The following is an 18,316-nucleotide window of genomic DNA, read 5'->3' as shown; positions in this document are numbered from 1 at the left end:
GAGACACATTAGTATAGAGGTAGAGACACATTAGTATAGAGGTAGAGACACATTAGTATAGAGGTAGAGACACATTAGTATAGAGGTAGATACACATTAGTATAGAGGTAGAGACACATTAGTATAGAGGTAGAGACACATTAGTATAGAGGTAGAGACACATTAGTATAGAGGTAGAGACACATTAGTATAGAGGTAGAGACACATTAGTATAGAGGTAGAGACACATTAGTATAGAGGTAGAGACACATTAGTATAGAGGTAGAGACACATTAGTATAGAGGTAGAGACACATTAGTATAGAGGTAGAGACACATTAGTATAGAGGTAGAGACATTAGTATAGAGGTAGAGACATTAGTATAGAGGTAGAGACATTAGTATAGAGGTAGAGACACATTAGTATAGAGGTAGAGACACATTAGTATAGAGGTAGAGACATTAGTATAGAGTTAGAGACATTAGTATAGAGTTAGAGACATTAGTATAGAGGTAGAGACACATTAGTATATAGGTAGAGCTATCTATGAGGGCACCAAGCTAAGGAGAGCACACACCGGTTGAGTCAAGGCTTCACACAGAGTACTAGGAGACATTACATAATCTACCTGTATTTCACTCATTCCCTTCTGTAATGTGTAAAAATAACATCTGTCAATGTTTATTTTCCTTGTTGCTCCTGACTCCACCCAAGTGGAGACTTTGAAAGAGGGAAAGCTATGAGACATCACAGCAAACAAAATGACTTGCCTGTTCCAAACTGTCCCGTCTGAACTGAATGGACGCAATGACTCTGAATGGATGCAATGACCAATGTCCCAAAGTTTCCAAAACACAGGGTCTCTGTAAGAGTGACGTACTCTCAGGCAGACCTGGGTCCTAGCTGTGCTTGGTTGAGCTTGCCTGTCACAATATAACTAATGAAATGGTTCCTAAAGTGCAAACCCTGCCCCTCTGGAACTCATGTCAATATGCAACCAATGGAATGGTTACACATGTGCAAACTCACCCTGCAGGTCAACTATAGTCTCTGTCCCCAGACTGCGGTCCCTCCTCTCGGCCTCCAGGTCTGCCTGAAGGCCCATCAGCTGCTGCTCCAGGCCCATCTTGGCGTTCTCCAGCTGGGTGCACTTGTCCACCAGCTCCCTGAGGCTGAGCTCCAGGGCCTGGGCATGCTTCTGGGCCTCCACCTGGCTCCTCCGCAGACGCCCCGCCGCCTCCTGCTCCTCTGCCAGCACCGTTGTCACCTCATCCAGCTGAGAAGGAAGAGATGTGGTGGTGGGGTGGTTGGAGTTGTATCTTTATTAGTCAATTCAGGAGTGCAGAATTGGTGTGGAGCGAGCGAGAGCGCGACAGAGAAGGTAGAGATGGACTGTCCTGCCTCACCTGTCTCTGCAGGTGGATGTTCTTGTCCCTGGACATCTGAGTGTTCTGGTTTCTCCTCTTCAGCTCTTCCAGCTGGTCCCGCAGGCTGTTCACTAGACAAGGACAATCAGGTGGACAGATCAATCAGTGTATCTGTGTTTAGGAGAGTGTGAACGTGTACAGGAGACATAATAGATGGACAGGAGGATTTATTATGGATCCCCGAGGCAGCCGCTACTCTTCCTGTAAAGGTAACTGGAGTGTGTGTAGGGACAAAATCCCAGCTTAATTGCTGAATTTCAAATCAACTCCTAGCCCTTACACCCTAGGCACTATAGATCTGAGAGGATTGGACAGATCTAAGCATTATGGTAAATAGAGTCACAATGCCTTCTGATTGGCTGGGTGGAGAATGATGTCGCTTCCACCTAGCCAATCCTCTCTACTGCTGGGCAGTAGGGGCCGGGGGTCGATTTTGGGATTCAGCAACTGTTTCATTGACATAATGTTGAGATAATTAGATAATGTTCCATACATAGATATAGCATCCATTGAAAGGACTTGGAACCTCTAACCCAGGTTTCCCAAACAATGTCCGTGGGACCTCAGAGGGTGCACACTTAGTTTTTTGCACTAGCACTACACAGCTGATTAAAATAATCAAGTAATCATCAAGCTTTGATCATTTGAATTAGCTGTGTAGCGTTAGGGCAAAAAACCAAACCGTGTCCCCCGTCGGGTCCCGAGGACAGAGTTTGGGAAACCCTGCTAACCCTTGAATGGGGAGATCTGTTCAATGGATTCTATTTCTATGGTTCCATTTGTAAGCGTCACACAGCGTGGGCTTACGGTCGTTCTCCAGGCTGCGTTTCCTGTCCGCCTCCAGCTCCACTTTGCGGAGGTTCTCTGCACTCTGGTACTGCAGCAGGGCCCTCTCTCTCTCCAGCTGCCTCAGAGAAGACTCCACTCTCTGCCTGCTGCTCATCTACAGGGACAGGGAAGGGTTCATGTGTGATGTGCCAAAACATTACTGACCAACTCTACATACTGCACATCACCCAGTCTCACCTCTTCCTCCAGTTCTTTAACCAGCTTCTCTAGATGACTAGAGGTAGTCCTGGGGAGAGAGGAACATGTGGGAGTAAGTAAGTGTGTGTGTGTGTGCGTGTGTGTGTGTGTTCTGAGGTGAGCCCTACTTGTATTTGTTTTCCAGGTGGTCTTTGGCCTGCATCTCATGGTTGAGCTGCTCCTCAAGACAATGGAGCTTCTTCTGCAGCTGATCTGACTGAAGAAGACAGGGAAGGAGAGTTAACAGGTACGTACACTAACACTAACCAGATGCACACTCAGGTATCAACATGTCCGTCAGTTCTGTCTGGTAATCACACAGCTCTGGGTTCTGTCAGTTCTGTCTGGTAATCACAAAGCTCTAAGTTCTGTCAGTTCTGTCTGGTAATCACACAGCTCTGGGTTCTGTCAGTTCTGTCTGGTAATCACACAGTTCTGTCTGGTAATCACACAGCTCTAAGTTCTGTCAGTTCTGTCTGGTAATCACACAACGCTGAGTTCTGTCAGTTGTTGTATGTCTGTCAGATAGAATTCTATTGTGTCTGTCTGATAATTGAGGGTGCGTTCGTAAATTCGCTCTGGCTATTTGTCTGAGTGTGCCAGAGCGCAGAGTAACTGACGAATTGACGAACACTCAACACCTGTTGAATATGGCCGGTGTCGCTAAACGTCAGCAAAGAAGCGTAATTAAATTGTTGCCAGCAGCACAGTTACAGTCATCAACACTCTGGATAACATGAAAACAGCCTAACCAGCTCTGCTAGGGGGAGTAAAATGGTCAGAGTGAGGCGTTCTCTCATTTGTGTCTGGATGTAGCTAGCAAGCTAGCCAACTTTAGCCAGTTAGCTTGGGTGTTTGACTGCTGTTGTGAGGTCAGAACGCTGGGATCAACCCTACTCCTCAGTCAGAGTGTCCAGTGTGCGCTCTGAATGCTCCGAGAATGAAACGCTCTGAATTTACGAACGGACAATCTGACAACGCTCTGAATTTAAGAACGCCCAGAGGGCACTCTGGCACTCCAGATTCAATTTACAAACACATCCTGAGTATGTCTGAGTGTTCTATTCAGTCAGTCTAAGAATTATGTCTGTCTATGCGAGTTCTATTTTACTGGTTAGTCTTCAGAGCTACTACATTGCATCGAACATTTAAATTTTACATTTGGGCTCAAATGTAGTCTTATGCCATCTGAGTACACATCTTCCCCTCTGCTCCCAGCTGTGCTTTAAAATCAAGCAAACAAACCCAAACACATGTATGTATGCAACGATTCAACAACCTACCTCTCCTTTGATGCCGTCCTGTTTTTCCTCACAGCTATCCACACAGTCCTCCACAGAGATCACTTTATTCACACCGCTTAGCAATCTGGTAGAGGAGAAGGGTAAAATCAAGGGAGAGGGAGGAGAGAGGACATGGGTCTTTAAACTGGCTTTACCTGAGGTGTCCTACCACATCATGCCAACCTCCATGCCAGTGTCTCACCCCATAACACATCCTGCCCAACCTAGAACCCACCCACTTCAGACTCCAGGGCTACAATCCCCATTCACTGATCGTGATCATAAGATCAGACTTTATCATGAGCCTAGTGGATGACTGGAACAAGGAGGCAGGGTGACTGGAACAAGGAGGCAGTGTAAAGCAGGAACAGACGCACAGTGTACGACTGGCTTAAAACGGTTTTACAGTTCTACACGTATGAAACACAATCTCTCCCTCCATCCCTCTCCCTCACCCTCCCTCTCTAGTTACAGGCAGAGCTGACTAAGCACATTTCCTGCAGAGCACAGAGAACCTTAAAAAACCAAATACCCTAGTGAATACAGGCAGACCGTTAACACAAAAACTCCCTTAAAACATACAGTACAAATTCATTCCAATTTAAATGTAGTAAACCAAACCCTATTCCTGGATAATTGGCTAGCTTGCTAAAGCTAAATATAACAATAATATAACTATATACAGACACTGTATAGATGCCAAACTTCCCTCTTAGTATAGATAGAAAACAATTAGCCTTACTGGTCTTCCTTGAAGTAGGTGAAACCCACGAAAGGCAGCTGGTTGCCCACAAAGGCCTTTGGTGTGGGAAAGGTCTCCACGTCGCCTTTTTCATCCTCGATCTCGTCAAAGTTACTGGTGTCTATGTCACTGCTCAACTCCGGCACTACTGGGGCCACGGCTGAAGGAGTGAGAGAGGGATGCAGAGCGGGAGTGGGAGAAGCAGAGGAGGCAGAGAGGGAGGAGAGAGGCAAAGTGAGAGAGAGATGCAGTCAGAAAGAAGTAAAGTGTGTGTGAGAGAGAGAGTGAGTGAGAGAGAGATGCAGTCAGAAAGAGAGAGATGCAGTCAGAAAGAGAGAGATGCAGTCAGAAAGAGAGAGATGCAGTCAGAAAGAAGCAAAGAGTGTGAGAGAGCGAGCGAGAGAACAGGAAGGGGTGGAAATAGTGTGGGTTTGGGCAGAGGAAGGAGACAGATGGTTAAAATATGTCTAAAATCAATCAACTCAGTGCTAAAATTGGTCTCAATCAAGAGACACTAACACAGACATACCCGTCGGCTCCTCCGATTCTCAATAAGAGATACTTTTTACACTATACTGTGATGTTCTAGGTGTGTGTAGTCTATGTGTGTGTGTGTGTGTGTGTGTGTGTGTGTGTGTAGTACACCGAGCCACCCTGGGCACAGGCGGTAAAAGCACGCTGGCGTGGGGCGGACGCCAAACCCACCACTCCTCTCTCCCCCTACAGTGCCCTCTTTGTGCCCCAACACACACTGTTGCCTTTCACACACCTAAACACACTCTAGGAGAGAGAGAACTAACTCCCCTTCTGCTGTTTTAAAGGCCTCCATCTGTACAGTAGGCGGACAGAAATGTGTCAAGGGGCCAGGAGGCGAAAGCTGAGGCGAGCCCAGTTGCTCGACAACCTATAAAGATGTCACTACTGGCTAGGAAACTAAGTGGCCATGTTGGATCTTATTTCTTCAACGGGATCCATTCTGGCTCCAGGCAAAGAGAACCAAGTCAAGACAGAACCCTCAGTAGGGAGAGATCAATAGATGGTGGACAAATGGGAGAGAGAGAAAAATGAGAAAGCGAGCAATAAGAGAGGGAATGAAAGAAAAAGAAAAAGCGAAAAGCAAGAGCTGTGCGGTGAGACTGGAGAGAGACAGACACGGTCCCGGCTCCCGGGAGGCCAATTGCGGCATGGCTTTCCCAGCATGCTCCTGATAGCGGGTAGGCTAATGACAGGCAGCTGTGGCCACAGTGAGAGTGGAGAGAGGAGGGAGCGACCGCCCTCAAATCTGATCTGGGGCTGGTGCAGTGGTTCTGGTGCGCCCCTCTCATTACTCCTGCAAGCCCATAGGGGGCTACCTCTGCCCCCTCCCTGCTCCATCATAGGACAGGGTGCTTACTAGCACCCAGGCTGTGTCCCAAATGTCACTCCATTCCATATGTAGGGCACTACCTTTGACCAGGGCCAATAGAGAATCCCATAGTGCTCTGGTCAAAAATAGTGCACTATGTAGGGAATAGAGTGCCATTTGAGAGGCAGCCTCAGTCTCCCACATCCGAGAGTTTTACAGCTTTATTTCAGGCAACAGTCAGAAATGGGGCTTCAGCATGCTAGCTAATGAGCAGACTAGAGAGTGAGGCTGCCTTCCCATTCTCCACCCTTATCCACCTGCAAACTTTCTCCCATTGATTTGGCAATGGTGGAAACTATCCCCAGCCAATGCTTACACAAATCCTGCGCTTTTAAATCCATGATGGGGAGTGTGTAAGTGCACACCTATAGTAACAGGAGACAATGGGCTGACTATAGTGTGGGGGAACCCATTAGAACACTGATACTATAGCGTGGGGGAACCCATTAGAACACTGATAGTATAGCATGGGGGAACCTAATAGAACACTGATACTATAGCCGTGGGGGAACCTAATAGAACACTGATACTATAGCCGTGGGGGAACCCAACAGAACACTGATACTATAGCGTGGGGGAACCTAATAGAAGAACACTGATACTATAGCGTGGGGGAACCCAATAGAAGAACACTGATACTATAGCGTGGGGGAACCCAATAGAAGAACACTGATACTATAGCCGTGGGGGAACCCAACAGAACACTGATACTATAGCCGTGGGGGAACCCAACAGAACACTGATACTATAGCCGTGGGGGAACCCAACAGAACACTGATACTATAGCCGTGGGGGAACCCAACAGAACACTGATACTATAGCGTGGGGGAACCCAATAGAAGAACACTGATACTATAGCCGTGGGGGAACCCAATAGAAGAACACTGATACTATAGCCGTGGGGGAACCCAACAGAACACTGATACTATAGCCGTGGGGGAACCCAACAGAACACTGATACTATAGCCGTGGGGGAACCTAATAGAACACTGATACTATAGCCGTGGGGGAACCTAACAGAACACTGATACTATAGCCGTGGGGGAACCCAACAGAACACTGATACTATAGCGTGGGGGAACCCAATAGAAGAAAACTGATACTATAGCCGTGGGGGAACCCAATAGAAGAACACTGATACTATAACCGTGGGGGAACCCAATAGAAGAACACTGATACTATAGCTGTGGGGGAACCCAACAGAACACTGATACTATAGCGTGGGGGAACCCAATAGAAGAACACTGATACTATAGCGTGGGGGAACCCAATAGAAGAACACTGATACTATAGCGTGGGGGAACCCAATAGAAGAACACTGATACTATAGCGTGGGGGAACCCAACAGAACACTGATACTATAGCGTGGGGGAACCCAACAGAACACTGATACTATAGCGTGGGGGAACCCAATAGAAGAACACTGATACTATAGCGTGGGGGAACCCAATAGAAGAACACTGATACTATAGCGTGGGGGAACCCAACAGAACACTGATACTATAGCGTGGGGGAACCCAATAGAACACTGATACTATAGCGTGGGGGAACCAAACAGAACACTGATACTATAGCGTGGGGGAACCCAACAGAACACTGATACTATAGCGTGGGGGAACCTAATAGAACAATGATACTATAGCGTGGGGGAACCCATTGGGGGAACCCATTAGAACACTGATACTAAAGCGTGGGGGAACCCAACAGAACACTGATACTATAGCGTGGGGGAACCCAACAGAACACTGATACTATAGCGTGGGGGAACCCATTAGAACACTGATACTATAGCGTGGGGGAACCCAATAGAAGAACACTGATACTATAGCGTGGGGGAACCCAATAGAAGAACACTGATACTAGAAGAAACCTGCGTGCTCAGTCCCCTCCTATACTCCCCATTCACTCATGACTGCACGACCAGGCACGACTACACACCATCATTACGTTTGCTGATGACACAACAGTGTCACTACAGTGACACAACAGCCTGATCACTGACAACGACGAGACGGCCTATAGGGAGGAGGTCAGAGACCTGACTGTGTGGTGCAAGGACAAACAAGATGATTGTGGACTACAGGAAAAAGAGGACCGAGCACTCCACCATTCTCATCGACGGGGCTGCAGTGGAGCAGGTTGAGAGCTTCAAGTTCCTTGGCGTCCACATCACCAACAAACTAACATGGTCCAAACACACCAAAACAGTCGTGAAGAGGGCACGACAAAACCTATTCTCCCTCAGGAGACTAAAAAGATTTGGCATGAGTCCTCAGATCCTCAAAAGGTTCTACAGCTGCACCATCGAGAGCATCCTGACTAGTTGCATCACTGCTTGGTATGGCAACTGCTCGGCCTCAAGGCACTACAGAGGGTAGTGCGTACTGCCCAGTACATCACTGGGGCCAAGCTTCCTGCCATCCAGGACCTCTATACTAGGCGGTGTCAGAGGAAGGCCCTAAAAATTGTCAAAGACTCCAGCCACCCTAGTCAAAGACTGTTCTCTCTGCTACCGCACGGCAAGCGGTACCGGAGCGCCAAGTCTAGGTCCAAGAGGCTTCTAAACAGCTTCTACCCCCAAGCCATACGACTCCTGATCATCTAGTCAAATGGCCACCCAGACTAGTTGCATTGCACCAATGGGTTGAATGGAGATCTTATGATGAGACGCAAACAGTGGGGTCACACACACACCTTTGGTTGGGTAAGGATGAGAGACGCACACACACACACACACCTTTGGTTGGGTAAGGATGAGAGACGCACACACACACACACCTTTGGTTGGGTAAGGATGAGAGACGCACACACACACACACCTTTGGTTGGGTAAGGATGAGAGACGCACACACACACACACACCTTTGGTTGGGTAAGGATGAGAGACGCACACACACACACACCTTTGGTTGGGTAAGGATGAGAGACGCACACACACACACACCTTTGGTTGGGTAAGGATGAGAGACGCACACACACACACACACCTTTGGTTGGGTAAGGATGAGAGACGCACACACACACACACCTTTGGTTGGGTAAGGATGAGAGACGCACACACACACACACCTTTGGTTGGGTAAGGATGAGAGACGCACACACACACACACCTTTGGTTGGGTAAGGATGAGAGAGACACACACACACACACCTTTGGTTGGGTAAGGATGAGAGACGCACACACACACACCTTTGGTTGGGTAAGGATGAGAGACGCACACACACACACCTTTGGTTGGGTAAGGATGAGAGACGCACACACACACACCTTTGGTTGGGTAAGGATGAGAGACGCACACACACACACCTTTGGTTGGGTAAGGATGAGAGACGCACACACACACACACACCTTTGGTTGGGTAAGGATGAGAGACGCACACACACACACACACCTTTGGTTGGGTAAGGATGAGAGACGCACACACACACACCTTTGGTTGGGTAAGGATGAGAGACGCACACACACACACACACCTTTGGTTGGGTAAGGATGAGAGACGCACACACACACACACACCTTTGGTTGGGTAAGGATGAGAGACGCACACACACACACACACCTTTGGTTGGGTAAGGATGAGAGACGCACACACACACACACACCTTTGGTTGGGTAAGGATGAGAGACGCACACACACACACCTTTGGTTGGGTAAGGATGAGAGACGCACACACACACACCTTTGGTTGGGTAAGGATGAGAGACGCACACACACACACACACCTTTGGTTGGGTAAGGATGAGAGACGCACACACACACACACACCTTTGGTTGGGTAAGGATGAGAGACGCACACACACACACCTTGGTTGGTAGGAAGAGACGCACACACACACACTTTGGTTGGGTAAGGATGAGAGACGCACACACACACACACACCTTTGGTTGGGTAAGGATGAGAGACGCACACACACACACACACCTTTGGTTGGGTAAGGATGAGAGACGCACACACACACACACACCTTTGGTTGGGTAAGGATGAGAGACGCACACACACACACACACCTTTGGTTGGGTAAGGATGAGAGACGCACACACACACACACACCTTTGGTTGGGTAAGGATGAGAGACGCACACACACACACACACCTTTGGTTGGGTAAGGATGAGAGACGCACACACACACACACACCTTTGGTTGGGTAAGGATGAGAGACGCACACACACACACCTTTGGTTGGGTAAGGATGAGAGACGCACACACACACACCTTTGGTTGGGTAAGGATGAGAGACGCACACACACACACACACCTTTGGTTGGGTAAGGATGAGAGACGCACACACACACACACACCTTTGGTTGGGTAAGGATGAGAGACGCACACACACACACCTTTGGTTGGGTAAGGATGGAGACGCACACACACACACCTTTGGTTGGGTAAGGATGAGAGACGCACACACACACACACACACCTTTGGTTGGGTAAGGATGAGAGACGCACACACACACACACACCTTTGGTTGGGTAAGGATGAGAGACGCACACACACACACCTTTGGTTGGGTAAGGATGAGAGACGCACACACACACACCTTTGGTTGGGTAAGGATGAGAGACGCACACACACACACCTTTGGTTGGGTAAGGATGAGAGACGCACACACACACACACACCTTTGGTTGGGTAAGGATGAGAGACGCACACACACACACACACCTTTGGTTGGGTAAGGATGAGAGACGACACACACACACACACACACCTTTGGTTGGGTAAGGATGAGAGACGCACACACACACACCTTTGGTTGGGTAAGGATGAGAGACGCACACACACACACACACCTTTGGTTGGGTAAGGATGAGAGACGCACACACACACACACACCTTTGGTTGGGTAAGGATGAGAGACGCACACACACACACACACCTTTGGTTGGGTAAGGATGAGAGACGCACACACACACACACACCTTTGGTTGGGTAAGGATGAGAGACGCACACACACACACACACCTTTGGTTGGGTAAGGATGAGAGACGCACACACACACACACACCTTTGGTTGGGTAAGGATGAGAGACGCACACACACACACACACCTTTGGTTGGGTAAGGATGAGAGACGCACACACACACACACACCTTTGGTTGGGTAAGGATGAGAGACGCACACACACACACACACCTTTGGTTGGGTAAGGATGAGAGACGCACACACACACACACACCTTTGGTTGGGTAAGGATGAGAGACGCACACACACACACACACCTTTGGTTGGGTAAGGATGAGAGACGCACACACACACACACACCTTTGGTTGGGTAAGGATGAGAGACGCACACACACACACACACCTTTGGTTGGGTAAGGATGAGAGACGCACACACACACACACACCTTTGGTTGGGTAAGGATGAGAGACGCACACACACACACACACCTTTGGTTGGGTAAGGATGAGAGACGCACACACACACACACACACCTTTGGTTGGGTAAGGATGAGAGACGCACACACACACACACACCTTTGGTTGGGTAAGGATGAGAGACGCACACACACACACCTTTGGTTGGGTAAGGATGAGAGACGCACACACACACACCTTTGGTTGGGTAAGGATGAGAGACGCACACACACACACACACCTTTGGTTGGGTAAGGATGAGAGACGCACACACACACACACACCTTTGGTTGGGTAAGGATGAGAGACGCACACACACACACACACCTTTGGTTGGGTAAGGATGAGAGACGCACACACACACACACACCTTTGGTTGGGTAAGGATGAGAGACGCACACACACACACACACCTTTGGTTGGGTAAGGATGAGAGACGCACACACACACACACACCTTTGGTTGGGTAAGGATGAGAGACGCACACACACACACACACCTTTGGTTGGGTAAGGATGAGAGACGCACACACACACACACACCTTTGGTTGGGTAAGGATGAGAGACGCACACACACACACACACCTTTGGTTGGGTAAGGATGAGAGACGCACACACACACACACACCTTTGGTTGGGTAAGGATGAGAGACGCACACACACACACACACCTTTGGTTGGGTAAGGATGAGAGACGCACACACACAGTGGGATTCAGTAGTGCAGTAGTGTCTCGTTCTGGTTTCGTGTTACAGACTGCCTGGGCTATGCTCAGCAGTTATGTCTCTGTTTAAATCAGAGCCAGGTGAAACTGACTGAAACAGTCAGAGAACTGAATACAATTATAAAACAAAGACAGAAGCCATGATATGTACTAATATACCTCCTTCCTTATTCCCATCCTTCCTTATTCCCATCCTTCCTTATTCCCATCCTTCCTTCCTTACTTAGTGACTTGTTTGATCTGGCGGTACTGGATAACTGCAAGCAGCCTTGCAAGGTTTCTCTGTGTGTGTGTGTGTGTGTGTGTGTGTGTGTGTGTGTGTGTGTGTGTGTGTGTGTGTGTGTGTGTGTGTGTGTGTGTGTGTGTGTGTGTGTGTGTGAGAGATCCCACCGTAGTACTTTCAATAGATTTGTCACATGATATCAAAATCAGTGATGATGGAAGGATTGAGGAGCCCAAGTACATACTCCTCACCAAGCATGAATCTGTGTAGCATTGCACAGTGTAGTACGCTGTAATGAACGATTAGTAAAAGTTCAGTATACGTCAAGAGTAGGAGTGCTGATCCAGGATCTGTTTTGACTTTTAGATCACAATGAATAAGATCACATGGACAGCAGGAAAGAGCTGATCCTAGATCAGCATTCCTACTCTGAGACGAGTGATAGTGAACACACGGCCTCTGGCCATGCAGGGTTGTGCTGCAGTGCTGATGATAGACAGGTGACTGTTCTGCTCAGTCTCTGCTGATAGAGTAGAGACTCAGGCTCCCTACATGGGAATGAACTGTAGTGTCAAGTCATGACAATAACAAGTTGGGTGATGGAGAGACAGATTGGGAAGGAGACAGAGAGACAGAGAGGGGCAGACAGGCACACACACACATGCAGTATGACTGAAGAAATACACGCACAAATACACACGGTTTGACTGAACACACACACACACACACACACACACACACACACTTACTCTCTCGGATAGTGTCGAAGGTCCACTGGTCGTTCGTGAAGAAGGGGTGTCTCTTGATCTCCTCCACGCCGTTCCTCCCCAGACGCACCTCCCTGTACATAGCCAATGGGACGGAGTGGTCAGAGAGCGGTCACTCACTCAAACGTGCAAATTGACCGCAACATGAACACAAAGCAAAGCGCCACTTTCCTCCACACAGCTGGAGTGACCACTAGCCCACTAGGCACTGACCACAGTCCACTGATTGGCCAGGCTGGACCGCCTCACGACCACTGTAGTGGTCAGTAACGGCCAGTAGAAGAAGAGTCTTCACGCAGCCAGTAAGAGTAGTGATACGGAAAGAATGTAGATCCAGGAAGTTACACAGGAGCAAAGTAGGGACCAGACTAGTCAACAACACTACTATATCTACTGCTGCAATTCCCTTCCTCCTCTTCCCCTCTGGCATTCCTCCCTCCCTCCTCTTCCCCTCTGGCCTCCCTCCCTCCCTCCTCTGCCACAGGGTGCAGGGCCGGAGGGGTGCGGCAGTTTGGGCTGCCACGTGTGGGACATTCCAGACTCAGCCAAAAGGAACAGAGCAAGGGAGGGGTGTGCCCCACTAGAAAACATGATGGGAGAGACCATGGCAGACACACAGAGCATGTCCCGAAGCTCAGAATACTGAGGCGAGAGAGTGAGCATGAAAGAGATATAGGGTAATACAGAAAGAGAAATATGGAGAGAAGGGAAAGAGAGGAGAGAGAGAGCGAGCATACCAAAACAACAAGAGGGCCGAATGCTAAATAGAGAGAAAAACAGAAATGGGGGAAAAAGAGAGATGGGGAGGGACAGGATTAAGAGAGAGAGAGTTGACTGACTGAGCTGGTGAGTAGAGAGAGTTGGTGGGACTGGTCTTTACTGACTGACTGAGCTGATGAGTAGAGAGAGTTGATGGGACTGGTCTTTACTGACTGACTGACTGAGCTAATGAGTAGAGAGAGTTGATGGGACTGGTCCTTACTGACTGATGGAGTGAGCTGGTGAGTGAGTCAGTGAACCACAGTGTGTAACGGCCCTGCTACACTATAGCCATCGGGCGTCCGGCATTGCCATCAGTGATCAGCTGTTGAGGAAATGATTCCTTTTGGTTGCATATGGCCTCACTTATACACCACAGTCAAGAAGTCAAGAAGCTACAAGTACTAGCTAGCTTGCTAGCTACATTGACTAGCTAGGTTCACAATGTAAACAAAAGCAACTTGTGTAATTATAGGATAATTTAGTACAACCATCAGCAACAACTTAATGAACACAAAGCTATTGTACTTACACATAATGGATGAAAATGGTACAGTACAGTAGGGGAAAAGTACCCAAATGTCATACTGTAGTAAAAGTAGAGATACCTAAATAGAAAACGACTCAAGTAAAGTGAATGTCACCCGGTAAAATACTACTTGAGTAAGTCTAAAAGTATTAAAATATACTTAAGTATTAAAAGTATAAATCATTGCTTATATTAAGCAAATCAGAGCGCACAATTGTTTTTTTAATGTATGGATAGCCAGGGGCTTTCTTGTCCTGCTAAGCATTCAAAATGTAACGAGTACTTTTGGGTGTCGGGGAACATGTACGGAGTAAAAATTACATTATTTTCTTTAGGAATGTAGTTAAGTAAAAGTAACGTCACATTGAGACGACACTGATGGCAAAACGTATGGTGGAGCTGAGGAGTTAGCGTGACAGGGGGAATAAGTATCAGTGTGTAGCAACGTTAATAACGTATGGTGGAGCTGAGGAGTTAGCGTGACAGGGGGAATAAGTATCAGTGTGTAGCAACGTTAATAACGTATGGTGGAGCTGAGGAGTTAGCGTGACAGGGGGAATAAGTATCAGTGTGTAGCAACGTTAATAACGTATGGTGGAGCTGAGGAGTTAGCGTGACAGGGGGAATAAGTATCAGTGTGTAGCAACGTTAATAACGTATGGTGGAGCTGAGGAGTTAGCGTGACAGGGGGAATAAGTATCAGTGTGTAGCAACGTTAATAACGTATGGTGGAGCTGAGGAGTTAGCGTGACAGGGGGAATAAGTATCAGTGTGTAGCAACGTTAATAACGTATGGTGGAGCTGAGGAGTTAGCGTGACAGGGGGAATAAGTATCAGTGTGTAGCAACGTTAATAACGTATGGTGGAGCTGAGGAGTTAGCGTGACAGGGGGAATAAGTATCAGTGTGTAGCAACGTTAATAACGTATGGTGGAGCTAAGGAGTTAGCGTGACAGGAGGAATAAGTATCAGTGTGTAGCAACGTTAATACAGTTGGGCTATAATATTCATTTTTATTTCTATTCATTTATAGATTTTTTTTAATTCAGTTGTTTCAGTTAGATTTCAGACTTGATTTACCATTTTTTATTTAGTTTGTTTGAAAACATTTCCATTTCATTTTTATATTATTTATTTTCAGTGTTGTAGGCCTATATGTGTTGTAGGCCTATAGTTTGTTTTTGTGATGCCACTTCTTGCCACTGGGGGGCAGTAATACATAAGGTGATGGGCCAGGACCATAGACTTGGATAGACATAACATCTCTATATCTGTCATGATGGCGTCTGTGAGAGTACATGCAGTGCCATTAAGGCCATCTCCATCTTGGAAATAACTATCTGTCAAGAAAATACACTAATTGGCTGATCCCTCCCGATGACCCAGCTGCCATGACTACAACCAGTTCATCAGGAGGCATCAGCCAATGAAGTTGGAAGTTCCGCCCAGTTGACTAAATCAAAATGGCAAAGGGCCTCAATGGCGCTGCCCATGCTAACACAGTCTTTAGGCCACTAGAGGACTCTGTACAACTCCATGGCCAGAATGTAGGTTTGGTTAGGTTTAAATGATAAAACAATCCCAATGCGACTTGGATTTAAAGGATAAGTGCCTAGACTGGTGGAAGAAATAAGGTGCAAGGAAACTCTTAACCATGTTTACATCAATCCAATGCTTTTTTATTTCCGTTGGTAGTAGATGTAAGAACCAAGTACCTTTATCTGACAGAGTGGAAAAAAACAACAAATGAAGTCCTAGCACATGTGACGGGTTATGTTTATGTAATATTAAACATGCATCACTGACTACCCTCTTCAAATTGGGTTAATAAAAACATCAACAACAGTAAAAACACAATACAACACTTCTTCAGAAATCTATCCATTCACAGCCAGCCAGCCAGCGTGTGTGTTTCTGTTCAACCTAACAAGATTGTCTGGTGTATCTTCAAGAAGACACTGCGTTCCAGGGGAGGTGGTCGTTCGGTTTCTCAAGCCTGATGACGGGCTGAATATTCTCTCCACGAACGCTTGGGATGCAGGGGCAGAAACCAGATCCAGTGCCACAGGGCACAGCTTTGGATAAACAGCCATCCTTGCCTGCCAGAACTAGAGAGGTGACTGTAAACATGCCCACCTTCACAGCAGACAGTGACCTCAGACACAATGGTCAATGCAAGGAAGCTATATTTCTGATGAAATGTGGTCAAGATGGTTTCAATATGCTGGCATCTTTCAGGGATCCTGCTGCTCCACAGCTGTACTCTGATTTGCTGAAGTACAAGACTCTGCTTCCCTCATCAGTGGCTCCATCTCTGTTGAACAAAGTGCCAGAGACCCACTTGGGTCATCAGGCAAGCTTCTGCAGGGGTTGGATTGAAGTTGGCTGCCAGAGGATTCAGTATGCATGCGAAGCGCTCACACAGTGACTTCAGGAGGACCTGTGACAACTGTTAGGCAACAGTAGTTGACTGAACGTGTGCCTCAAGGTTGAGAAGGCATGGCACCACATCAGACAGTGACTGGCTGTCAGTTTGAAGATGGTCGGTGTGGATTGCGAACGGCTCCAGCAACTTTACAAGCTGTTCTACCATGGCCCAGTCCAGTCCGTGCTCACCCTGTTAGTTACTGATAGTTAGTGATACTGATGCACAAGCTAAGCCTATTTGAAATGTCGCCATCTACTGGCAGCATTTACCCAACAGTCAGAAGCTTAAAAACCCATTCGGAAAAAAACTTCAAAACCCCAATTGATTTTTAGAAGAAAAAAACAAAAAATAATTGGTTTTTATTTTACTTGGTTTTGCAGTCAAAGATAATAGTTTCAGTATAGTTTTATTTCAGTTTACTAAGTAGTTTTTATTTTAGTTTCAGATTTAGTTTACTATAATAACCTTAGTTTGTGTAGGGTGAATGTGTATGGGTGTGTGTGCATCTCTGTGTGTATCTGAGTGTGTGTGTGTGTGTGTGTGGTGTGAGAGAGAAACTGCAGAGTGACAGAGAAAATAAACAGAGGGGAAGGGGAATATAAGACAGGCATGGTGCGGCAGCAGAAAGGGTTAGAGTTTGACGTCTACTATACCTCTAATGTCCCAGCCTCTCATTAACCTCTACTCCCATCAACTACTACTACTATGATCCTAAGTATCTAACAGCCATTAACAAAGAATCGCTCACCCAGGTGTCATTCCCATCTTTTCTGGTCCCAGTTTAAACTAAGAACAACTTTGTTTGTTGTTCAAGGCTTAATAACAATATTTATAGTGTTCATAAGCACTACATTGATACTTCACAAATCATTTAAGCAAATTCATAATACAGTTGAAGTCAGAAGTTTACATACACTTACGTTGGAGTCATTAAAACTCGTTTTTCAACCACTCCACACATTTCTTGTTAACAAACTAGTTTTGGCAAGTCGGTTAGGACATCTACTTTGTGCATAACTCAAGTAATTTTTCCAACAATTGGTTAACAGACGGATTATTTCACTGTATCACAATTCCAGTGGGTCAGAAGTTTACATACACTAAGTTGACTGTGCCTTTAAACAGCTTGGAAAATTCCAGAAAATGATGTCATGGCTTTAGAAGCTTCTGATAGGCTAATTGACATCATTTGAGTCAATTGGAGGTGTAGCTGTGGATGTATTTCAAGGCCTACCTTCAAACTCAGTGCCTCTTTGCTTGACATCATGGGAAAATCAAAAGAAATCAGCCAAGACCTCAGAAAAAAATGGTTGACCTCCACAAGTCTCGTTCATCATTGGGAGTAATTTTAGAACGCCTGAAGGTACCACGTTCATCTGTACAAACAATAGTACGCAAGTATAAATAAACACCATGGGACCACGCAGCCGTCATACCACCCTTAGGAGACACGTTCTGTCTCCTAGAGATGAACGCACTTTGGTGTGAAAAGTGCAAATCAATCCCAGAACAACAGCAAAGGACCTTGTGAAGATGCTGGAGGAAATGGGTACAAAAGTATCTATATCCACAGTAAAACAAGTCCTACTAGGCTACATAACCTTATGTCTGGTGCTCTGCAAAATGTGGCATGACCAGTTTGCCTCCCTTTACG

General features: G+C 46.9%; 1 protein-coding gene across 6 annotated transcripts in view; it reads right to left on the bottom strand.

The window, feature by feature from the left end:
• LOC139556045 (rho-associated protein kinase 2-like) overlaps positions 1 to 18,316 on the bottom strand; it is a 70,161-nt gene that overhangs the window by 27,395 nt on the left and 24,450 nt on the right. For all 6 annotated transcript variants that reach the window (XR_011671060.1, XR_011671061.1, XM_071369526.1 and 3 more), the window contains 8 exons: positions 12,930 to 13,021; positions 4,458 to 4,617; positions 3,716 to 3,800; positions 2,561 to 2,649; positions 2,433 to 2,481; positions 2,214 to 2,349; positions 1,386 to 1,477; positions 1,009 to 1,255 (listed from right to left, as the gene is read on the bottom strand). Coding sequence is in view for 4 of the 6 variants with exons in the window: in XM_071369526.1 (XP_071225627.1) it covers positions 1,009 to 1,255; positions 1,386 to 1,477; positions 2,214 to 2,349; positions 2,433 to 2,481; positions 2,561 to 2,649; positions 3,716 to 3,800; positions 4,458 to 4,617; positions 12,930 to 13,021 (950 nt within the window). In the remaining 2 variants the exon portion in view is untranslated. The remainder of the gene's footprint in view (positions 1 to 1,008; positions 1,256 to 1,385; positions 1,478 to 2,213; positions 2,350 to 2,432; positions 2,482 to 2,560; positions 2,650 to 3,715; positions 3,801 to 4,457; positions 4,618 to 12,929; positions 13,022 to 18,316) is intronic.

This window comes from Salvelinus alpinus, chromosome 27 (assembly GCF_045679555.1).
Source record: "Salvelinus alpinus chromosome 27, SLU_Salpinus.1, whole genome shotgun sequence".
Classification (NCBI taxonomy): Eukaryota; Metazoa; Chordata; class Actinopteri; order Salmoniformes; family Salmonidae; genus Salvelinus; species Salvelinus alpinus.
This window is presented reverse-complemented; position numbering and strand designations above follow the sequence as displayed.